This window comes from Physella acuta, unplaced genomic scaffold (genome assembly GCF_028476545.2).
Source record: "Physella acuta isolate Inbredline_101_S28 unplaced genomic scaffold, ASM2847654v3 ptg000453l, whole genome shotgun sequence".
Classification (NCBI taxonomy): Eukaryota; Metazoa; Mollusca; class Gastropoda; family Physidae; genus Physella; species Physella acuta.
The window spans coordinates 486,419-512,627 of record NW_026731972.1 but is presented as its reverse complement, the minus strand read 5'-3'; the positions used below and the strand labels follow the sequence as shown (position 1 = coordinate 512,627).

Sequence of the window (26,209 nt, the reverse complement as noted above, 5' to 3'; positions counted from 1 at the left end):
TAATGACTTCCCACACATCCCACACAAACCGCCCCCAGTACTCACCACTCCCCACACATCCCACACAAACCACACAAACCACCCCCAGCACTAATGACTTCCCACACATTCCACACAAACCACCCCCAGTACTCACCACTTCCCACACATCCCACACAAACCACCCCCAGCACTCAAAACTTCCCACACATCCCACACAAACCACCCCCAGCACTCACCACTTCCCACACATCCCACACAAACCGCCCCCAGTACTAACCACTCCCCACACATCCCACACAAACCACACAAACCACCCCCAGCACTAATGACTTCCCACACATCCCACACAAACCACCCCCAGCACTCAAAACTTCCCACACATCCCACACAAACCGCCCCCAGTACTCACCACTCCCCACACATCCCACACATCCCACACAAACCACCCCCAGCACTCACCACTCCCCACACATCCCACACAAACCACCCCCAGTACTCACCACTTCCCACACATCCCACACAAACCACCCCAGCACTAATGGATTCCCACCCATCCCACACACACCCCAGTACTCACCACTTCCCACACATCCCACACAAACCACCCCAGCACTCACCACTTCCCACACATCCCACACACCCCAGTACTCACCACTCCCCCCACATCTCGCCTGTTACAGGTCTGTGCCTGAGCATGGGTAGTGATGACGAGTACCGTCTGGTGCGTGACCTGATGAAGACCTACAACAAGCAGGTCAAGCCGAGCCTGATGAACAACCAGGCCCTCAATGTGTCGTTTGGTGTGGCGCTGGCACAGATCATAGACCTGGTGAGTCAGGGACTTTAAACTCATGTATGCTTGGTCTTTAAAGTCATGCATAGTTGGCCTTAAAAGTAATGAATGTTTGTTATTTAAAGTCATAAATGGTTGATCTTTAAAGTCATGAATAGTTGGTCTTTAAAGTCATGCATGGTTTTGCCTTTAAAGTCACGAATGGTTGGTATTTAAAGTAATGAATGGTTGTTCTTTAAAGTCATGAATGGTTGATCTTGAAAATCACGAATGTTTAATCTTAAAAGAAATGAATGTTTGATCTTGAAAGTCATGGATGTTTGTTCTTTAAACTCATGAATGGTTAGACTTTAAAGTCATGAATGGATAATTTTTAAAGTCTTGATAGAATAGATTTTGAAAATCAAAATTAATAGCCGGGGACAGGACAAAATGGAAGAGTAAAGTTGATACCCTATGTTACACCAGGAGCAAAGAGGCCTAAGTCAAGTCAAGTCATACTTACCACCTAGTCTTACTTACTCACACTCCACGTGACCCTGGTCTAGACCTGGGATTAGCCCGCATGTTTTAGTCTAGACTTTTTATAACGACACTCTTTGAATTCAATTAATGGGAATATTTTACTAGCAGTTTTTACTTTTTGATAAATAAATTTATACGTCTCAAAAATAATTTTTCGTCTTGTAGGAATATGACTAAATCCAATAAATTCAATCAAAATGGATGCCCAAGAAGTATTAAAATATTAAGGGAGAAAACTCCAAATATGACTAGTGTAACTTCCTTTGGGAAGGGAAAGAACCTGTACGAGTCTGAGAGTAGCGTCCCTTTGGGTGTTGTGAAAATTGGTATTCATGGTGCACCTTCCGAATAAAAAATCAAATCAATAATTTTGTCGGTGCAATGTTTACTGAAAAATCAAAAGGGGATGGGGGGGGGGGGGGGGGGGGGTGAGGAAAGCAAATGTTACGTGTAACAAAAATGTTGTGAGCAAGTGTAATGTTGGTATGAGCATGTTGATCCCTCGGTGTAAATACACACTATGATGTCTATACATACTTTACACTCTGTTCATGTAAATTGGTTACATATTGATGTGTAGAGGTAAATATAAATTACGTTTTTACGGATTTTCATATCCCCTTCACTCGGTTGTTGTTTTGTGGTTTACCATAGGTCTTCGTTGGTTATTTTGTCTAGCCATTTATCTTAAGGATTTGATGTGGACATGTAAATATCATAGTGACGGTGTTATACAGCAATGGAACCCCTAGATAGGACAACATATTTACCATCTTAAACGTGAGGGGGGGGGGCACTAGCGCTGCCCAGAAACAATGATTGACGCTTGTTTTCATAACATAAAGAATTAGTGCTAACCAATTTTGTTTACATTTTTAATACGCTTAAACTGAGTCACTCACTACAGCAATGCTCAGCTTACATTAAAAAAATTTTTTTTGAACAAAGTCAGATAGAATTCAGTTATAGTTAGCATGCCAAAACAAGCAAGAAGTCAAAATATGTTAAACTATTCTTATTGTTAGCAAGAACTGTAATTAGCTAGATTTGGTTGATTTTAAATTTACTTATGTAATGCAGCAGCAATATATCGAATGCATATGTAGCTTTCAAATTCATCAATACTTTAAAGTTTAAAAGTATACAGAATTATGCATCAAGAATTCATATTCAAGTCGAATTGAATATTTGCTGGAATTTAAATTTACCTACAGATTTCGTTAGTATACAACGCAGTGGCGTAGGCAGGGGGGGGGTTAGGGGGGGTCATAGCCCCCATAGACCCCTCGGTATATATAAAAAGTATAAGGGGGGGTGCAAATCGAAAGTTTGAGGGGGGGTGCAAATCGAAAGTTTGTCCCCGGGTAAAAATTGGAACCCCCCCCCCCCTTGAGACGATCCTGGCTACGCCACTGATACAACGTATTCAGAATTCAAAAGTTTCTAAAATTCATATTTTTATTTTTCTAAAAACATGAACGCAGAGCTTTGTATTTAGATGTCAAATTGAGCGCGAACTGAAATGAATCGAGTGGGATGTCTGAACAAGGCTAGCAGTTTTTGTCTTATAATTTACTGCTCGACAATCTCCTGGGTCTGAGTCGTATTGCCAAACCAGAAGGTGTGAAAGCTATCAGGCCGGGATCTATATTCTGTAGCGGAGATTTGACTTACCTTCAACAACTGGTTTTAAAAAGTTGCTATCAGACCGGGATCTATATTCTGTAGCGGAGATTTGACTTACCTTCAACAACTGGTTTTAAAAAGTTGCTATCAGACCGGGATCTATATTCTGTAGCGGAGATTTGACTTACCTTCAACAACTGGTTTTAAAAAGTTGCTATCAGACCGGGATCTATATTCTGTAGCGGAGATTTGACTTACCTTCAACAACTGGTTTTAAAAAGTTGCTATCAGCAGACCTGGATCTATATTCTGTAGCGGAGATTTGACTTACCTTCAACAACTGGTTTTAAAAAGTTGCTATCAGCAGACCTGGATCTATATTCTGTAGCGGAGATTTGACTTACCTTCAACAACTGGTTTTAAAAAGTTGCTATCAGACCGGGATCTATATTCTGTAGCGGAGATTTGACTTACCTTCAACAACTGGTTTTAAAAAGTTGCTATCAGACCGGGATCTATATTCTGTAGCGGAGATTTGACTTACCTTCAACAACTGGTTTTAAAAAGTTGCTATCAGCAGACCTGGATCTATATTCTGTAGCGGAGATTTGACTTACCTTCAACAACTGGTTTTAAAAAGTTGCTATCAGCAGACCTGGATCTATATTCTGTAGCGGAGATTTGACTTACCTTCAACAACTGGTTTTAAAAAGTTGCTATCAGCAGACCTGGATCTATATTCTGTAGCGGAGATTTGACTTACCTTCAACAACTGGTTTTAAAAAGTTGCTATCAGACTTGGATCTATATTCTGTAGCGGAGATCCAACTTACCTTCAACAACTTTTTTTAAAAAGTTGCAGACATTCAAATATAACGTACCCTGGAATGTTTCAACGTGTAATTCTAAAAATATACCATTTGAATCAAGAGTTATAGTAGTATACGGTTATTGCTAAATACTGAGATTAGGTTAAGTTAAAGATAGGATTATGATTAATATTATCTTCTAAAAAAATATAAAGAATAATATTCATACAAATATGATGGTGTTATGTTATAACTATTTATAATAATCAAATCTATAAAAAGGCATTTATGATTTAAAGTATCATGGCGTTGTTGTTGACATAGAGACAGGTTAGGGTTAGGGAAATACTTGGCATGGACGTTGACCGGCAGTTTAACATTGGAATAACTTTGGCATTTACTGACAGCCAGTCTAGATCAATGATATTTACGGCAATCAAGACAATGACGTCAATGCTTTAATTGTATCGGAAATCAAAGCCACTCTTGTTAGGGAATGGGATGAAAAGTTTTGTTTAAAACATCGACCGCCGACTTTATTGGGGTAAAAAGTTTTGTCTTTAAAACAGCGACCGCCGACTTTTGTGGGATGAACAGTTTTGTCTTTTGCACAGAGGCCGCTGATTTTATCTGTTGTTCGATTGGTCCTTCAGGGAAGTAGTTACCGAATAAAGGACCTCTTGGGAAACATAATGTCATATCTACAGCCATATTTTCTGATGAAGACGGTGTAATAATTCTACGGCTAAGTAATAGTGCCAGTAAATAGGTAAAGTCCATCGGTTGTTTTTGGGTTTAGTTAAATTATGTTCCGAGTTGCTTTGATTTCTTTTTTTTTTGTATCAAGTATTGTGAAAATAGGAGTCAATTAAAATAATTGTATAGAGTTTAATCTGTAGGGGCTAGTCTTAGAGCCTTCCATAGTAGTGTTTCAATCTGTTGGGGCTAGTCTTAGAGCCTTCCATAGTAGTGTTTGAATATGTAGGGACTAGTCTTAGAGCCTTCCATAGTAGTGTTTCAATCTGTTGGGGCTAGTCTTAGAGCCTTCCATAGTAGTGTTTGAATCTGTAGGGGCTAGTCTTAGAACCACCCACTACCAGTCTTTCTGCCCCACTTTCAGGCACCTTGGGCGCCATCTTCCTTGTTTACATACAACGGGTCACATGACATTCACGCATGCGCCCCCAGAGATCACACCACCCGAGACGATATCCTTTCCGTGAGAATTCGGGGTCATCAGTTCCCCAGAAGTAATCTATAAAACAAACAGCTCGCTTTATACGGCCATTTTCTTAAAGGCATACGTCTGCATCGGCGATGCGTCGTTCGGCCATGTTTTGCTTTAATCTTCTACCCCGTGTCGTCGGCTGCATAATACAGTCATATAGTTCCTGCCTCATGGCCTTCGGTTGCTCCTTAAATAAAATCTTGAAAATCTTCCAAAGTGGCCGCGGCATGAAATCTGGTGACGGTTGATCGCGGGTGATTTCCCCTGTGTGGGTCGGGGGGAGGTAGAGGTATGGGTCTAATTGATGGGCGTTTTATGGGGGACAGTTGCTGGGGAAAAAATCGATAGCAACTGATGGACACATGTACCTCAGCCATTAAACTGTGGGGTGAGCGAATCTTATCTTACCGCGCTATACAGGCTGAATTCAGCGCGAGTGGGGAGGGGGTGGGGGTGGGGGAGGGAGTCAACCGGTTTTCTGGAAATACTACAGGCAACTTCAGACAGGCAACTAGAAAGAGGCAACTTTAGAAAAACAGGCAATTTCAGAGAGGCAACTTTATAAAGACAGGCAACTTCAGACAGACAGACCTACAGACAAAATAATGACCTTTGCTTAGTTTAAAGACATTCACTCGGACAAAGATGTACACGTGATATGCATATGTACACAGAGATATAGGCCGACATTTATACCCCGCTGTAAATCCTAAAATGGTATTCAACTTACACCTACCAGCAAAGAGAAATAGAAACCATACACCAAATACATATCATGGTACAAAATATGACACATGACACCCATACACACACACCCGTACACCCATACACCATACATTCAGACACACATACACCCATACACACATACAACCAGACACTGTCCACCCATACACCATACATCCTGACACACATACACCCATACACACATACAACCAGACACTGTCCACCCATACAGATACATCCAGACACACATACACCCATACACACATACAACCAGACACTGTCCACCCATACACCATACATCCAGACCCACATACATCCAGACACCCAGACACCCATACACCAAATACCGATGATGATCACACCCATGGTGTCCTTACACCAATGACCAATTATGTGTTAACATAACTGACGCCCTCAACACACACAAAATGCTGCTGATATTTACGCTATCGACACCAATTTTCTTCACACACCTTATATGCATTAGTTAAAAGCACCTTAATCCATGACGTATATATATACAAGTCACCGGTGGTGTTTACACACCAGACACCCAAGGTGTCACCAAATGTCTACTTCAGGCAATCCCGTGTGTTCTCTCTGCTTCTGATTCACATTTCATGCATAATCGATTCTGCTGTATCGTGTTCACTACTATATAAGCGAAACACACACTATCTGCGATAAAGAAAAGTTGGATTCGATTCCCACAAGCCAAGTGTACACAAAAGAACAGCTTAGTCATTTTTGCATAGGGATCATTAAATAGAATAAAAATCTAAATCTGCTCCCCCGTCCCCGGGGGGTCGCCGTGACACGGTATTGGCTTGGCTGGCATCCATCACTGCCATTAGGCTAGGTACTCATTTGTAGCTCAATCATTTCGTGGAGCCAGACGGGCCGTCCTCCCCCAACATTCTCGACCATACACCAGATAAAAGGTCGGTTGCTATTGGCTGTTTATTTATAGTATCGGTTCTGATCTTCGCGTCATCAGCAACCCATGTAGTCTTGACGTAGTGGGTAAAATAGCCGGACGTATTCGATTCTCAGACTGATGATTTATTTACATAATTGCTTGAAAGTGTGCCAGTGATCAGCATAATCGATACCCGTATCATAACTGGTACATTTCAAAAGTATCGAATACTTCTGGAAAATCGTTACCAGATGATAATGTTCTGTACTCGGATTAATGCAGTCGAGAATGTGGGCTGTACAATACCCAAGAACACGATTTCTATTTTCCTCGTATTGAAGAGCCTCGCAATGACTGCAGAAGACGCGATTTTCGTTTCAACTGATTAAAAAGTGTGAAAAGTAAAAAAAGAAATATTTGAAATGAGCAAACCAGTTTAGTTTTAAATCATTGAATCCACAAGTTGAAGGGCCCAAAACGAGAGGGGTGTTTCGTTTAAAAAAAAATGGGGTTCGTTTGGAAGACGGAGCGAAGTAGATTTGATCTCATTAAAAAGACGCATCAAAAGGCTGCGGATTTTAAATAAAGACGTTTTATTGAGCAGTAAACCAAACAAAAAAATTAAACCTCATCAACTTTTTAATTGAGAAATTCTACTTATTTTTATTTAAATTTAATAACCATCCATCCAACAAAAAAATTCTGTTCAGCAGATTTTTTAACTCCAGATTTTCTAACCTTTGTTTTTTAGGTTTTTTTTGTTTGTTCTGTTTCTTTTATTTTTTGTTCATTAGTTTTCTTCTTTTTATTTCTCTCTATTTCCAGAGCCATTTATTTTCTGAGCGTTCGATATGAGGCGCTTGCTACAATTTTCATGAATATTTTACCCCTCCCAGGCCATCCACACATAAACAATTCTAGATGACCAAAAGCACTGGGTGGCCAGGGGCCACTATTCTGAGCTGATTATCTATTTGGCCATCGTCTGTCTTTTAATCATTCCGTCAGTCCGTCTTTTAGTCAGTCAGTCACTTTGTATTTTGTTAAATCTGCCCGTCCGTCTGTCTATACGCTCCTCTCTGCCCACCAGCTTGTGTTTTGTATTTTTATTTACAAAAGTCTATCGTGCTCTATGTTGGACAGTGAAAATATTTGACATAAATTTTTAAAAATGATACGAGTAGGCCTACATCATAAGTGAATTCTTATATCATGGCATGAACATTTGGTCACTTGAGATCATGTTTTAAATTTCTTAGTTGGATCTTTTTTTTCTATAGAAGGTTCCATCTTCTGTAGCTTAAACCCTATATTGGACGGTGAAAAAGTTTGACATACATTTTTTAAAAATGTAACAACTACATCACCGGAGACCCGGTTTTAAATCTCATTGTCGGATATATTTTTATTTGGTTCCATCCTATGTAATTTCGACCTGTAGGGGGTTAAAAACGTTCACGGTCGAACAGTCCATCTAAGTTAAATTTTATACCAAACATACGATCTTCTGGTTTTAATACTAAAGTGGTCAATTTAATACTTGTACTTGGACTATGAATGCAAGGTCAGACGGGGAGGGGAGGTTCGTATCTATGTCTAAAAATTTTACTTCTAAATACTTAGAGGTTATAATAAATATGAAAATTCGTTTATACAGCACTGAATACATTAAATACGGTGTTGGTGTTTTAAAAAATAGCTCAACCGGTGATTGAGTAACAATATCTATGTTTATCAATCTTTAATTTCTTAGCCTTTTAGGTGTTTTTGTAAACAACTGAATGCTGATAAATGCCTGTCATTTTATAAATAGCCCATAGCATGCCTGCTTTTCTTGCTTATAGGGATTTAAATGTAATTGTTTGCAAGTCTGTTTATTTTTATAGATGTGCCTAACGATTTCCAAAGTTTTTCAATCCATAATCTAACGACCAACGCGCATCTTTATGGTGGCGCATTATGTTTTTAATGAAAGCTCTTGTTTTGTTTTCAGGACGAAAAGAATCAAATCATCACAACAAACTGCTGGATCAACCAGGTCAGTCAATGTCCGTCAGTTAAACAGACATTAAGCTCTACTGTCGTACGACAGACTCAGTTTGCTGTATAGTTAGATGTATTATAGCGTAGATTGTGATTGGTTATATCGGTGACTTCAGATCTTGCGTAGCTATACAAGAAATTTGATCTATTAGAAAGTTGTTAAATCGCCAAAATTGTGTTTGAATTTGTATGTAACAGATTGACTAATCTATTCCTGCAGATTTGGGTCGACCCAAAACTTCGGTGGGACCCCAGAAAGTACGGCAATATATCCGTCATCAACTTGCCGTACAACACAGTCTGGTTGCCGGACGTCGTCTTATACAACAGGTGGGTCAGTGCTGACGACATGTGTATGGTCAGTGCTGGTGGTGTTAGTTTGTTTACAATACCACTGACATCACTGACACAACACTGACAACACTGACACGACAGACACAACTGACGTCACTGACAAAAATGACAAAAATGACATCACTGACAACACTGACAACACTGACACGACAGACACAACTGACGTCACTGACAAAACTGACAAAAATGACATCACTGACAACACTGAAACAACTGACAACACTGACACCATTGACATCACTGAAAACACCTGACACCACTGACAATACCGACACGACTGACAACACTGACACCACATACTTGAACATGGTGACTGAAAACTTGAGCAGACTTCAGATCAAGGTGTCGATCATTAATGACGTAACGCTTTATGAACCCAACATTACATACAACCAACCTGTGTATTCTACTGCACCCCCCCACCCTTGTGCCATTACCCCCCCCCCAACACTACATACAACCTACCTCTGTATTCTACTGTATCACCCCCCCCCCACCCATCATGTTCCATTACCCCCTACACTACATAAAACCAACCTCTGTATTCTACTGTATTGCCCCCCCCCCCTTGTGTTTACAGTGCCATGATAACGGACGAGTCTGTCAGCACAAATGTCATAGTCAACTACACGGGGGAGGTCATGTGGCTTCAGATGGTCATTTTTAAGAGTTCCTGTGAAGTTGACGTCACGTACTTCCCTTTTGATACCCAGGTGAGTTGGGGTGGAGATGGGAGGGGGGAACCCAGAATCGGTGGGGCTTCTAGCAACAGATGGAACAATTTAAGGCTTCACAACAAACAGCATTCTACACACATACAGATCATTCTACACACATACAGATCATTCTACACACATACAGATCATTCTACACACATACAGATCATTCTACACACATACAGATCATTCTACACACATACAGATCATTCTACACACATACAGATCATTCTACACACATACAGATCATTCTACACACATATAGATCATTCTACACACATACAGACATTCTACACACGAGCGAAAAAAGATTTCTACACACTGGCGACACACAGCAATCTACCAAACAACGCACATAATTCTACACAAAAAGGATGTAGTTGCTTATTATTATTTAAATGTCTATCCCCCCCCCCCCACACCAGCACTGCACGCTCAACTTTGCCAGCTGGACCTACGACTACGGCGGTCTGAACCTGGAGACCATCGGGGACGAGGTGGGGGACATATCAAACTACAAGAACAGTACAGAGTGGGAGCTGGTCAGTTATCTGCAGGAGAGAGAGGTGGGTCTGTGTTGGTCAGCTATCTAGAGAGGTGGGTCTGTGTTGGTCAGTTATCTAGAGAGGTGGGTCTAAGTTTTGGTCAGTTATCTAGAGAGAGGTGGGTCTAAGTTTTGGTCAGTTATCTAGAGAGGTGGGTCTGTGTTGGTTAGTTATCTGCAGGAGAGAGAGGTGGGTCTAAGTTGGTCAGTTATCTAGAGAGGTGGGTCTGTGTTGGTTAGTTATCTAGAGAGGTGGGTCTGTGTTGGTCAGCTATCTAGAGAGGTGGGTCTGTGTTGGTCAGCTATCTAGAGAGGTGGGTCTGTGTTGGTCAGCTATCTAGAGAGGTGGGTCTGTGTTGGTCAGTTATCTAGAGAGGTGGGTCTGTGTTGGTAGGTTATCTAGAGAGAGGTGGGTCGAAGTGTTGGTCAGCTATCAAGAGAGAGGTGGGTCGAAGTGTTGGTCAGCTATCAAGAGAGAGTTGGGTCTAAGTAATTGACAGATCCTTGATTACTTACTTGCCTGAACCCAACATTTAAAAACATTTTAAAGACAACTGTTAAATTAATGTTCCAGGAAAACACAGCACTAATTGTTAAACTAACGTTTCAGGAAAAATTATTTTCATGCTGTCCAGTGCCGTACATCTTCATCAAGAACCACATCCGCATCAAACGTCGGCCACTGTTCTACGTGTTTAACATGGTGTTCCCCTGTATCCTCATCACGATGGTGGCACTACTGGGATTCTACATGCCCGCAGGTGAGGGGTTTCTAGACAAACTGTCGCACGTGCATTGTATGTGAGGTGTGGTAGTGTGTGGGACTAATGGTCATTTGGTGGGACTAGTGGTCATGTGGTGGGGCTAGTGGTCATTTGGTGGGACTAGTGGTCATGTGGTGAGACTAGTGGTCATGTGGTGGGACTAGTGGTGGGACTAGTGGTCATGTGTGGGACAAGTGGTCATGTTGTGGGACTAGTGGTCATGTGGTGAGACTAGTGGTCATGTGGTGAGACTAGTGGTCATGTGTGGGACTAGTGGTCATGTGTGGGACTAGTGGTCATGTGTGGGGCTAGTGGTCATGTGTGGGACTAGTGGTCATGTGGTGGGACTAGTGGTGGGACTAGTGGTGGGACTAGTGGTCATGTGTGGGGCTATTGGTCATGTGTGGGACTAGTGGTCATGTGGTGGGACTAGTGGTCATGTGGTGGGACTAGTGGTGGGACTAGTGGTCATGTGTGGGGCTAGTGGTCATGTGTGGGACTAGTGGTCATGTGGTGGGACTAGTGGTCATTTGGTGGCACTACTGGGATTCTACATGCCCGCAGGTGAGGGGTTTCTAGACAAACTGTCGCACGTGCATTGTATGTGAGGTGTGCTCATGAGGTGGGGCTAGTGATGTATGATGTATGAGTGGTCGTTTTGTGTAATATTTGAGTGGACATTCAGTGTAATGTAAGAGTAGGCATTCTATGTAATGTATGATTGGGCATTCTGTGTAATGTAAGAGTGGGCATTCAGTGTTGGGGCGTCGATTTTATGCGATGTTCTGTTGTTCAAACTATCATTTACGTGTAATATTTGAGTGAACAGTGTGTGTGATCAGAGGTCATTTTGTGTGGAGATCATTTTGTGTGATTAGGTCATTTTGTGTGATTATAGATCATTTTGTGTGATTAGAGACCATTTTGTGTGATCAGAGGTCATTCTGTGTGATTAAAGATCATTTTGTGTGATTAGAGATCATTTTGTGTGGAGATCATTTTGTGTGATTAGAGACCATTTTGTGTGGAGATCATTTTGTGTGATTAGGTCATTTTGTGTGATTATAGATCATTTTGTGTGATTAGAGACCATTTTGTGTGATCAGAGGTCATTCTGTGTGATTAAAGATCATTTTGTGTGATTAGAGATCATTTTGTGTGCTCAGAGGTCATTTTGTGTGGAGATCATTTTGTGTGATTAGAGATCATTTTGTGTGGAGATCATTATGTGTGATTAGAGATCATTTTGTGTGGAGATCATTTTGTGTGATTAGAAGTCATTTTGTGTGGAGTTCATTATGTGTGCTCAGAGGTCATTTTGTGTGGAGATCATTTTGTGTGATTAGAGATCATTTTGTGTGGAGATCATTTTGTGTGATTAGAGACCATTTTGTGTGATTAGAGATCATTTTGTGTGATTAGAGATCATTTTGTGTGGAGATCATTTTGTGTGATTAGAAGTCATTTTGTGTGGAGTTCATTATGTGTGCTCAGAGGTCATTTTGTGGGGAGATCATTTTGTGTGATTAGAGATCATTTTGTGTGGAGATCATTTTGTGTGGAGATCATTTTGTGTGATTAGAAGTCATTTTGTGTGGAGTTCATTATGTGTGCTCAGAGGTCATTTTGTGGGGAGATCATTTTGTGTGATTAGAGATCATTTTGTGTGGAGATCATTTTGTGTGATTAGAGACCATTTTGTGTGGAGATCATTTTGTGTGATTAGGTCATTTTGTGTGGAGATCATTTTGTGTGATTAGGTCATTTTGTGTGATTAGAGGTCTTAGATGCCATTATGTGTGCTCAGAGGTCATTTTGTGTGATTAGAGACCATTTTGTGTGGAGATCATTTTGTGTGATTAGAGATCATTTTGTGTGATTAGAGACCATTTTGTGTGGAGATCATTTTGTGTGATTAGAGACCATTTTGTGTGGAGATCATTTTGTGTGATTAGAGACCATTTTGTGTGGAGATCATTTTGTGTGATTAGAGGTCTTTTTGTGTGATTAGAGGTCTTAGATGCCATTATGTGTGATCAGAGGTCATTTTGTGTGACTATAGGTCATTCTGGTTGTGTAATGTGTGGTCATATTTGTCTAATGATTATGTGGTCTGCGATCATTGTTGTGTGGTGTTTCAAATTTCACTTAGTATTGTGTTAAATAGGTCTCTCTTGCTGTCTATACAGTTTGTAATTTACAACGTGTTACGTCATGTCTAGTCGTCGCGGTGTAAATGATAGTGCATGTTTATGGGATGATATTGAGTAAACATATATGTGCAAAAGGCTTTGTGTTATTTGACTGGGTACGATTTTTGTCATGTATGAGTGGTCATGTATATGCGACAGCTGATTGTACATAATAATTTATACACATCTTAAAAAATAATAACATTACTTATTGTTTCATTGGGTTTTTTTTTTACTTTTTATCCTTTTTATTTTATTTATTTATTTATTTTTTGAAACTCTTGTTGTTTTCGATTTCTAAAGGTTTTATTAATTAATTTATTTTTTTTTTAAATTTTAAAATAGCATAACAAACTATTAGAACATAAAATGTCGATGTATATTCCTTTAAGTGTATGAGAAGATTGTATGTAGAGTTCTTGGTTGTCGGTTGTATATATTGGTGTGTATGTTGTATTTACTATATGTCACTGTTAGTGTCACATATATTTTAACTGTTACAAAATAAAATGTGTTCAACGGATGAATGCACAAGGGCCGTTATTCACCACTTAAAACCATTCCATCCACCCATCCAACCTTTTCATTCCTGCATGGAATCAAAAAGCAGACTCAGGTGAAAAAATCGCCATGGGCATCACGACGTTGCTGTCTATGACCGTCTTCCTGATGATCGTGGCAGATAAGATGCCGCCCACCTCAGACGATCTTCCGTTGGTTGGTGAGTACTCAATGCACGAGAGTTGATCGAATGGCCGCCGCTAATGGGGTTACTTGTTTGGCTTTGAAAAGCTGGCGTGTGTTCCTAGACAGTTTGGTTTTAGACTGCTGGTTGTGATGGCGTTAGACAGTTTGATTTTAGACTGCTGGCTGGAATGGCGGTAACAGTTTTGTTTTTAACTGCTGGCTGTAATGGCGGTAGACAGTTGTGTGGTTGACTTCTAGCTGTAATGGCAATAGGCAGTTTTGTTTTTGACTGCTGGTTGTGGTGGCGTTAGACAGTTTGATTTTAGACTGCTGGCTGTAACGGCTGCTGTTATCGTGACCTGATTGAGCTGAGCTTAATGTAAGCATGTGAAATTTCTTGCATCCGGGTGATATAAAAACCTTAACATTCTATCCTTTAACGTAACAAATCTGGATCAATATTTCAGTCCTTGCTTGCCTGGCATGTTCTCGACTAGCTAAAAATAAAGCTTACAATTGACTTATAATGGACTTTTTTATACAACTGCAACGCGCCCAAGGAATTTTTTTTTTAAAGTTTATAAAACTACACTCTAAAGCGTTGGACTTTGCTACTAAATTAGTGAACGATCGAAAATTATCTATGTCAAGTTCATATATTTTAATTGTGGAAAAATAATCTCTTCAAAGCTTTTACACAGGCCTACTTATTTAGACAACTTAAACATGGCGGTGGGGGGGAGGGGTAGGCTAAATCCCTTTTTTTTTTGCATCAGACATGCAATTTACATGTCAGTTTACCTTGCCATATTCGCTTTAGTTTAACAGTTTTCGTAATGCTTCCAATTTTCTGGAAAGATGGGAAATCCATGGTGGTTATGTAGTCCTTGCAGTCTGGACACAAATTCTCAAATTACAGTGGCAGGTTGACTTGTGCATCCTCTGCATCTACTCTCCGTGCTTGTTTTATGCATTGCTCATACAACGAGCAATTTGACGCGATTTCTGCATTTAACACCTAAACTGTGGTGAGGGATTGCATGTGGCACTTGTTTTTTTTTTTTTTTTTCGTATCCATGCTTTTATTCTATAAATTATATTCAATATATCACAGGTAAACAGTAAGAGTAGCAGACATTATTTTTTTTTTAATGCTTCAATCTTAATTAATATAAACAAATTAATGTAATTAACAGTTTCACTTTCTAATTTTTTTAATTTGATGCAACGATCTCTGGACTAAACTGAGAAAATATAATCATTACATTGGTATATGTGAAAATGTAATCATTACATTGGTCTATGTGAAAATGTAATCATTACATTTTTATATGTAAAAATGTTATCATTAGTATTTGTCCATGTAAAAATGTAATCATTACATTTATACATAACAAAACACAGATACTTTATCTACCACATGCCTAAAAAATTTATTTAAACTTAAAAACGTCCACACATCAGCCACTTTTGTATAAAACATTCACAATATCAAAATGTGTATGCGAGGATACAGTCAAGACTATAGTTGGTAACAGGTATTGAATAACTGAACTAGATGAATCGCTCTAGTGAACAGATTTTAAATATTTCTTTCCATGAAAACTAATCGCCTAAATCAACACTTTCAATTGGATGCTTTCGAATTGTATTAAAATGAGAATACTATGTTTTATAAGAGCTTATTCCTAAGCACCAAATGATTAAGCAAAATGAACATAATACATTTGTGGCGATTGGGTGGCTTACTAGTAGAGTTGTGCCGCTTGATGTTAAACAAGCGTTAATTCCCCTTGCCATCATGGCGACGAGAAGCCAGAGATTAGGTCGTGTTTCTTCACTCGAGCAGAATAAAATTTCACGTTTATCAAAATCCTGGGCAAATCTTTCCAATCAATGCCAGTTTGTGCATTTCCTGCCATCATCCCCTTTCAAGAGAACGGAAAAGAGGTCGACGCTAACGATCTCTAACTGACTTACTCTGATATCTACAACGGTTCATCTGTTGGAGTTACTCTGATAGATAGTTCCAACGGTTATATCTCTAACATTTAACTGCCCAATAGACTTACACAGATATCGCTAACAGTTAACTGCCCAATAGACTTACACAGATATCTCCAACAGTTAAACAACCCAATAGACTTACACTGATATCTCCAACAGTTAACTGCCCAATAGATTTACACAGATATCTCTAACAGTTAAACAACCCAATAGACTTACACTGATATCTCCAACAGTTAAAGGTCCACCTATATTCTCCTATACCCTTAAAGCTTCACCGTCTCATGTTCTAAAAACGAGTAGCACGCATTGGGAGAAGTCGCTCCTAGAACTTGTTTTCTACTATAGTATTAAAACAGCTGCCTTGTAGCCATCCCCCCCCCCCCCCATCCCCGCCAACTATAGCTTTATCTGATTTGCCTCCTGTTGACAACCCCCCTCCCTCCCACACACCAGCTTCATCTGATCTGAATACTGTTCACACCTCCCCCCCCCCCCCCAAACCAACTTAATCTGATTTGCCTACTGTTGACACCACCACCCCTCTCCCACACACATAAGCTTCATCTGATCTGAATACTGTTCACACTCCCCCCCCCCCCCCCCACCTACTTAATCTGATTTGCCTACTGTGCCACCCCACCTACCAGCCATCTGATTTGCCTACTGTTGACACCCCCCCCCCCTCCCACACACACCAGCTTCATCTGATCTGAATACTGTTCACACTCCCCCCCCCCCCACCTACTTAATCCGATTTACCTACTTACCTACTGTGCCGTCCCCGTCCCCCCCCCCCCACCTACCAGCCATCTAGTTCGCCTACTGTTGACATCACCCCCCATCACCCCCCCCCCCCCTATCCCAATGTAAAGTTGTTTGGTTACTGCAGCAGTGAGACCTGGCCCATCCATCTCTGTACGGCGGGTGTGTCATCACGCTGGCCGCTAATCTCCTGTGTGACCACTGCCTAGCGCTGGACGATTATTGGTTTGACCCTTTGTCCCACGCGAGATCAGGGATCACGTACAGTATTGACCATCGATCTGTCTGATCATTATTTGTGGTCCAGTGGAAATATTTTATCGACCTGTCTGGTCATTATTTGTGGTCCAGTGGAAATATTTTTATTTGTGGTCCAGTGGAAATATTTTTATTTGTGGTCCAGTGGAAATATTTTTATTTGTGGTCCAGTGGAAATATTTTTATTTGTGGTCCAGTGGAAATATTTTTATTTGTGGTCCAGTGGAAATATTTTTATTTGTGGTCCAGTGGAAATATTTTTATTTGTGGTCCAGTGGAAATATTTTTATTTGTGGTCCAGTGGAAATATTTTTATTTGTGGTCCAGTGGAAATATTTTTATTTGTGGTCCAGTGGAAATATTTTTATTTGTGGTCCAGTGGAAATATTTTTATTTGTGGTCCAGTGGAAATATTTTTATTTGTGGTCCAGTGGAAATATTTTAGACCATCAATAGGTCTGGGCATTATTTGTGGTCCAGTAGAAATATTTTTATTTGTGGTCCAGTGGAAATATTTTTATTTGTGGTCCAGTGGAAATATTTTATCGACCTGTCCGGTCATTATTTGTGGTCCAGTGGAAATATTTTTATTTGTGGTCCAGTGGAAATATTTTTATTTGTGGTCCAGTGGAAATATTTTAGGCCATCGATCTGTCTGATCATTATTTGTGGTCCAGTGGAAATATTTATATTTGTGGTCCAGTGGAAATATTTTTATTTGTGGTCCAGTGGAAATATTTTTATTTGTGGTCCAGTAGAAATATTTTTATTTGTGGTCCAGTGGAAATATTTTAGGCCATCGATCTGTCTGATCATTATTTGTGGTCCAGTGGAAATATTTTTATTTGTGGTCCAGTGGAAATATTTTTATTTGTGGTCCAGTGGAAATATTTTTATTTGTGGTCCAGTAGAAATATTTTTATTTGTGGTCCAGTGGAAATATTTTTATTTGTGGTCCAGTGGAAATATTTTATTGATCTGTCTGGTCATTATTTGTGGTCCAGTGGAAATATTTTATTTGTGGTCCAGTGGAAATATTTTATTTGTGGTCCAGTGGAAATATTTTTATTTGTGGTCCAGTAGAAATATTTTTATTTGTGGTCCAGTGGAAATATTTTATTTGTGGTCCAGTGGAAATAGTTTATTGATCTGTCTGGTCATTATTTGTGGTCCAGTGGAAATATTTTATCGATCTGTTTGGTCATTATTTGTGGTCCAGTGGAAATATTTTATCGATCTGTTTGGTCATTATTTGTGGTCCAGCGGAAATATTTTTATTTGTGGTCCAGTGGAAATATTTTTATTTGTGGTCCAGTGGAAATATTTTATCGATCTGTCTGGTCATTATTTGTGGTCCCTTGGAAATATTTTTATTTGTGGTCCAGTGGAAATATTTTTATTTGTGGTCCAGTAGAAATATTTTTATTTGTGGTCCAGTGGAAATATTTTATCGATCTGTCTGGTCATTATTTGTGGTCCCTTGGAAATATTTTTATTTGTGGTCCAGTGGAAATATTTTTATTTGTGGTCCAGTGGAAACATTTTTATTTGTGGTCCAGTAGAAATATTTTTATTTGTGGTCCAGTAGAAATATTTTTATTTGTGGTCCAGTAGAAATATTTTTATTTGTGGTCCAGTAGAAATATTTTTATTTGTGGTCCAGTGGAAATATTTTTATTTGTGGTCCAGTGGAAATATTTTTATTTGTGGTCCAGTGGAAATATTTTTATTTGTGGTCCAGTGGAAATATGTTATCGATCTGTCTGGTCATTATTTGTGGTCCCTTGGAAATATTTTTATTTGTGGTCCAGTGGAAACATTTTTATGTGTGGTCCAGTGGAAACATTTTTATTTGTGGTCCAGTAGAAATATTTTTATTTGTGGTCCAGTAGAAATATTTTTATTTGTGGTCCAGTAGAAATATTTTTATTTGTGGTCCAGTAGAAATATTTAGACCATCATTAGAATATAAACCAAACCATGTTTATTTTCGACGCGATCTTTAGAATATAAACCGCACAAAGAGCGATACGACATTGACTCCGACTTTCTGTGCACAGTAAAACGTATCAACAAACATGAACGAGTAAACGCAATTAGCAGAATTAATAAGTTAAACTTAATGAGCAGCGAATTGAGTAAATGAAATAATCAAAACGGATGAGTAGACCTCAGAAAACGTAATGGATGGCACTTGAAACAATGAACATTTTTGTTTATATTCTACAATAGGACGTCAACAGGTGTATAAAAAATATCTTATAAAAATCATTAACGACGAGCTAATTAATTATTAATTTTGAAATTGTATAAGCAATTCGGGATCCGAAAGAAAAAAAACTCCTCATTATCCAGATATATTTTTTTTAAACTTGAGCTCTAAAATAAAATTTAAATTGTGATTTTAATACAAAGTGAATCTCCAAAATTATGCACGATAATTACATTTTCAATCGATAAATTTACTTGTCATATTTTTAATCAAGGGGGGGGGGGGTAAACCCCGTGTCCCTGCTCTAGCTCACGTGACTCGATAAAATAAAAGTAGACAAAAAAGTTTGGGTCGCGAAGAAATTCTTATAGTGGTTTACGTAATAGGCTGGAATAAAAGCCTAGGGAACTGATTGGTTTAGAAGTGCCATCAGGACATTTTCTTCTGCTGCTCCGTCACAAAACAATGTTAATGAAATATCGTCTAGCCGAGGATGTATCGCGTCCTGCTGTAGTTCAGACCAGCCGATAAGACACGACGGCTAAAAATAACTCAGTGCAGCAATGAATGCATGTTTCGTTCTAATAACAGTTTATTTTTCTTTGATCTCTGGATCTTTGATCGGGCTATGTTGAAGAAAAATGTGAAAGATTTAAAATCATGCATGTTGTTTGAGTGATTGTGACCGGATATGACGTGATTTAGATTTGCCATATTGGAAGACAAAAATTTCCAGTGGTCAGCCAAAACATTTTTTTTAAATGTTAACAACTATTTTGTACACATTAATTTAAAAAATTGAAATAAATAATTTGATAATCATACAGTTGATGCAAAATCATATAGAATATAAACTTCATGAATATCTTTATATATTCTTCTAAGATTTTTAAAAACTATTTTTATTATATTTTTAAATTTTAATACTTTTAACTCTGCAGTTTTAAAAATAGATACAACTCTTCTGGTTTGATTGGCAGAACCTGATCACGTGTTAGTGTAGCTTCTGGCTACTATCCCCAGCCACTAACTCACTCTTCTAAAACTCCCCTGCTAACCCCTATCTCCCTATGTGTAGCTATTAACAACTAACAATGAACTAACCAGCAACGACAACAAAAATATACACCTGCCGCCCCTCCCACCTACCCTCCCACGGATAAAGAGGTTGGATGACGTCACGTTTCCATGGTGACCCCTAAAGATATTCCCCGTTCTTCCAGGTTTATATTACGGCATCACAATGACCATTGTATCCTGCGCCACGGGTATGACGGTCTTCGTGCTCAACATCCACCATAAGGGCGCCCGAGGACGGGAGGTGCCGAGGCTCCTCAAATTGATATTCTTTGGGGTAGTTGCCAAGGTTCTTTTTATATCCCTGGACCTGGAGGAATCGCCTCCAGACCCTAAGGATATCAAGGGTCCTAAGGGCACGAAAGGAATGGTAAGTGCAGTAGCGTCTAGCAATGCCTGCCTAGAATCTTGGTGTGTGTCAATATTGTTTCCTTGTTCCAGGTCTGTATTATGGTATCACCATTGCTATAGTCTCCTCCGCCACCGGAATGACCGTCTTTGTCCTCAACATCCACTACAAGGGCTCCAGGGGACGCGAAGTCCCTAAAATACTGAAAAAGATTTTCTTTGGTGTGGTATCCAAAATGCTCTTTTTGTCTCTGGACTTTGAAGATCCGCCGCCAGGGCATAAGCACAGTTCTGTGCCCAAGGGAATGGTGAGTAGTGGAGGGTGAGGCATCGGGTCAAAGGAAGAACAATGAGTTTTGATGAATGAAGTCCCTTACTAATGGTGAGTGGGGGTGAGTTATAGTGGTCAAAGGAAGAACAGTAAGGTGTGAGCAATGAAGTCGCTTACTAACGGTGAGTAAGGGGGGGGGGGGGCATCGGGGTCACGGAACAGTGATGTGTGAGGGAATGAAGTCCCTTACAAATGGTGAATAGTGGTGAGGTATCTTGGTCAAAGGGAGAACAGTAAGTTGTGAGCAGTGAAGTCCCTTACGATGAGTAGTGAAAGGTAAAGTATCGTGGTCAAAGCAACAGAGCGTATTAAAAAAGGAGACTTCGTGATGAAGAGTGAAGTGTATTGCCCAGAAAACAGTGAGTACTGAAGAATGAGATCAGAGCTTTAACGGTGAGTAGCAGCCCATGATACGTTTCGTCGCACTATCGTGGGAGAGATGCCCCAGGTGCTGATGTCCAGGGTGATGAAGACGTAGATGACCATGGCAAGAACACCTGGGCCAGGTAAAGGGGATGACATAGTTTGCATGACGTAATGGCCACACATCAGGTTAGAAGATTGCTACAATTATTGATGTTATTTGCACAGTGTTTAGAGCAGTGTATTCTATAGCATGTCTCATAGTCTAGAAAGGTTTCTTTAATTAGATGTCACAAGTTTAGAGTGATTGTATTTTTAGATTTTTTTTAAATGGTCTATTGAAATAATGTGTTGAGAAGTATTTAAATTAATTTTATTTTATTTTTATAAAGCAGATTTTCATAGGAAACTTTTATACCCACCCTTCCTAAACCAATCAAAATAGTTATTACTAGATGTAACAGATAAAAAAAAAATTTTAATAATAACATCTTTTTTACGAATAGAACACATGCGAATAGAATTTTCTAAAAACTCAACTTCGGCGTGAGTTTTATGAAAACAGCAAAATAATTACTTAAAAGGGACAAATAGTACGACCTAAAATTATCACTTAGAGCATCTAGCTCTATGTGTGCTCTAAAGATTCTAAGCCCCCCCCCCCCTCCATCCTTTCACATACATTTTACATTTTCTATTGAAAGAAAGTGATGACGGTATTAGCTATTTTGATACCGTCGTGTTCAAAACATCAATGATTCTTGATATAACTCCCACCTCAATTTTTACGTACTGACTCTTCATGGAGGTACCCAACGTTGGTATGTTTACAACTAGCACAAATCATAGCACGTGCTTTCAGATATAAGGGTCAAGGTCATCCAAAGAATCATGACAAAGGCTGGTATTATTTTAGGGTTGTGGGTCACAAAGTGTTCATCTTTAAGATGTGTTTCTACTCCAGTCAGGTGATCAACCCCACGTGATCAACCCCACGTGATCATACAATTGTTGACTTAAGAGGGAGGTGCTAACACTTTTATTGAATTCTCACTAGTATTCTGACGTCACTCTCCCCACCCCTCTCTTACCTCTAGGTCTCATCTAAATATAGGCACAGGTAATGCTAGTCATTACAAATTATTTTGAAAAGATTTAAAGAACAATGAAGAGATAGATGTCTCAATATGAGAAAACCATTACGTCAGCTTATGTCTATATATATATATATATATATATATATATATATATATATATATATATATATATATATATATATATATATATATAGATGTATTACCACAGCTTAACTTTAGATATATCAATATTACATATGACGTAGTGTTTCATCAGCTGTAATATTACAACATAATACAATATTACATCCAATAAACATCCGTATTGGTGATAATTAACAAAAATGAAATAACGCAATAAGTCCTGCCGACGTTTATTTCACCTTTTAATACTAAGATGTTTTCAGCAGAGTTTATTTCATCATTTTATATTAAGGGATGAGGGTGTCCATTTTGCCACATGCTGCACTCAAAAAGCATAAAGAAATGAAGACGTGTTTGATAATGTATAACACAAAGAAGATTGGTTATTTATGTTATATTGTTAGCTGTAGGTTGAACTTCATCTCCCCTACACCAGCAGAGTTCATTGGAGTACTCAAGACATTATTCATATTTACTAGAGCTCACAACACAACACTCGTTATTTGAACACATGCTAAACATGTTTCCTCTGATCGTTTGTAACCTGTTATTGAAATCAAAAAGCCATCAAGAAAGCTTTGGATGCCTTAAAAATACAAATATCTGTAAAACGAGACCAATATTGCCCACTATTTTTATTTGTTTGAAGCCATCATCATCTAGCAAAAGGTAGACTATCCTCCTCTGACATAAGAGAGCGCTAGTAAATAAAGAAAACTGCAGGGAGCTTAGGTTATTGAAAAACTAGCAGTCGGAGATTTTACGAATATGGAGTCATGTTTCGATTTATGACGGGAAAAGGGGAAATAAGGATACGATGTAATTCAATTTAATCCGTCTATCAAAGACAAATTAATGTGCAGGATTCTTTTTAAATAGATTCTAACCAGAAAATGTCGTTCATATCAAGAAAAATTAAGCTAGTTTCTTTAAAGTAAAAATAGATTTTCTCCGTTACTGCAAATATCTTTTCTCGTACTCGTGTTTTTCCCTTCCTTTCATAGGTCTATTTCTCCCTTGATTTGCCTACTAATTTTTTTCCTACAATCTATTATAACCATTACGATTTGTAATGTTTAAAGAAAACAGTTTCATTGTTTTAAAAACGAGGTTGCCTGCAATGCTAGGCCTTCGTCACTTTTCTTTTCAAATCAGACGAACAATATTTTAACAAACATGTTTACCCCAAAATCTACTGGGTATCTACACTCTAATAATTTTTTTTTCTTCAACAATGCTCCTGTTTGACGGATTCCGATCTTCATCCTCATCATTATTCCATTTGGCTGCTTGAGGAACTTGGGATTTCCGTTCTCTGTCGTCCACAGTGTCCTGCCAGTCTTTCAGGCTTTTCTAAGCTTTGTCCTACTATTTCAGCTTCCAATATAGACGTCACTCTATTCCTTTTATACTCCCCCCCCCCCCCCATCTTTTTAAAAATTTCTCATCTTTTTCTGAATTGGCGTACCATACCAACTGATTGTATGTGTTATTTTATTGTCTTACGCTTTGTCACGTAACTTCACATACAAACAATCTCTAAGTATTGTGGAAGATTATTCTCAAGCTTAAAATCTTATTGTGTTGCAGATATCCAACGGACAAATGTAAATGTATTCACGTTACATGAATGCTATTTCAGACAGTACGGTCTCTGAACTCCCTCCTCACAATCCTTTCTCCCCCTCCTCCCCTTCCTTCCATCCCCCCCCCTCCTTTTCTCGATCTCTGATTCTCTCCTTTCTGAAAGAGTGACGTCATTTATGGAAGCCAAAAAAACAACGCTGCTCTTTTGAATTCACTTGCCATAAATCTAGGTCATCTAGTAAAATCTTTTAAAACGTTTTAGTTTAATTATTTTAGTACTAGAAGGTTACAATATCATAAATCTACAACATAGTCCCCCCCCCCTCCACCTACTTTAAACCCCACACCGTAACAAAATTTGCGCCGTTTTGATATTAACTCACAGTAAATTTCGAACCGTGGCTCATGCAAAATATTACCGTAGCCTAACTGGCAACTGTTCTGTTTGATGCATCAACATTTGCCAGGAACGTATGTCAAAGGAACTAACGTGTCGGCCTGAGCGCCAAACTAAATATTTTACTTTTGAGCAGGACAGTAAATAATCGATTACTAGTCGCTGCTCGATTCCAGGGGCAGTAACTCGTGTGGAATATCAGCCACCACTTTTGTGGTTGTGTAGATGGGTGCACTCGTTTTCAAGAAAATCGACCAGCATTAGTCAGGTTGTTGATAGAAAATAACATTTCTATCAGATGGCTAGTTCATCTCCATCAGAATAATATACACCAGCGGTGGAGGCAGGATTTGGTAAAAGGGGGAGGAGACGCTCGGGAATGGTAAAAGTGTCCCTGGTAAATATATACATTATATATATATATATATATATATATGCATGTAAGTATATAATATATATATTATTTGTATAATATTTTTGCAGCTCAATTGCAGCATTGAATGATACCTAAAATATCACTTTGAATTTAAATCTATAGGTTGATACAGTTATATATGAAATAAACACAAATCGTAAATTGTAATCAAACAGCTTTAAAAAATGCTATTAAAATGTACATAGCTGAATACTCATGTTCAGCAACTCCCACCCCCACCGCCCCACCCAGCCTTCAAAATTCACTAGCAAAAACCCGCCAACGATACCCAGTTAGCCAACAAACTCACCCATCCAACACAACCTACACCTCACCGGTATTCCCCCCCCCCCCCCCCCACGGTAGACCGTACGGCATAAATCCCCGACCAAGTATATTTAAATCTCCAATCCCTGCCGACCACGCGACTAATCCGGGTATATTTACGGCTAATCCTCCCTGTTGCAGCAACCCGTCCCGACCAACGACTACTACTCTCGGTACGACATGGACAGACGGCCAGAAAATGGCGGCATTTCTCCGAGGTTTGCCCGGAAGTTTACGCCCTCTCCGTCCACGCCAAGTGGAGACAACACAGAAAGACAATTTTTACGGGTTTTACAAAAGGTAATTTTTGTTTTAAATTTTTACAAAAGGTAAATATTTGATCCTAATGCCGTTTTGTTTTAACTTTTTTACAAAAGGTAAATATTTGATCCTAACGCCATTTTGTTTTAACTTTTTACAAAAGGTAAGTATTTGATCCTAAGGCCATTTTGTTTTAACTTTTTACAAAAGGTAAATATATGATCCTAACGCCATTTTGTTTTAACTTTTTACAAAAGGTAAGTATTTGATCCTAAGGCCATTTTGTTTTAACTTTTTACAAAAGGTAAATAAATGATCCTAACGCCATTATGCTTTAACTGAAAAAAAAACAGTACCTTATGTGTCGTTTATATTCTTATTATTACTTGTAATGTGTCACAGTTGTCTCTCCACCAGCGACATCTGCTACTGCTTCTCTAGACTTCCTCAGTAGCTTCACATTGTGATTCACCCAACTTAAACCAAAAGTGCAGAAATTAGAAGAAATAAATCTATTTATATAACAACACTGTACTGTAGAGTCTCGAGCGGTTGTAGCAGCTCACTGTGTACTAACCTCTGAAGATTGTGTTCTCGTGGTTCGATAATATCTGCTCTCGTGAAAGAGTTTATTGGATGTTCCGACTGAGTTTACTCGCTTTGAACGGTACCTGACCAGAGGCGGAGAAATTACAAGTGATTGGGTCTAGTAATTCCTACACATTCCAATTTTTAA

General features: G+C 39.0%; 1 protein-coding gene across 1 annotated transcript in view; it reads left to right on the top strand.

Annotated features, from left to right (window-relative positions):
• The window catches only part of LOC131943341 (neuronal acetylcholine receptor subunit alpha-10), a 132,939-nt gene that overhangs the window by 102,837 nt on the left and 3,893 nt on the right, over nucleotides 1–26,209 (top strand). The window contains exons 3-11 of the mRNA XM_059303404.1: nucleotides 663–811; nucleotides 8,599–8,643; nucleotides 8,869–8,978; nucleotides 9,583–9,715; nucleotides 10,144–10,284; nucleotides 10,873–11,023; nucleotides 13,829–13,939; nucleotides 20,666–20,865; nucleotides 25,354–25,512. Coding sequence (XP_059159387.1) covers nucleotides 663–811; nucleotides 8,599–8,643; nucleotides 8,869–8,978; nucleotides 9,583–9,715; nucleotides 10,144–10,284; nucleotides 10,873–11,023; nucleotides 13,829–13,939; nucleotides 20,666–20,865; nucleotides 25,354–25,512 — 1,199 coding nt within the window. The remainder of the gene's footprint in view (nucleotides 1–662; nucleotides 812–8,598; nucleotides 8,644–8,868; nucleotides 8,979–9,582; nucleotides 9,716–10,143; nucleotides 10,285–10,872; nucleotides 11,024–13,828; nucleotides 13,940–20,665; nucleotides 20,866–25,353; nucleotides 25,513–26,209) is intronic.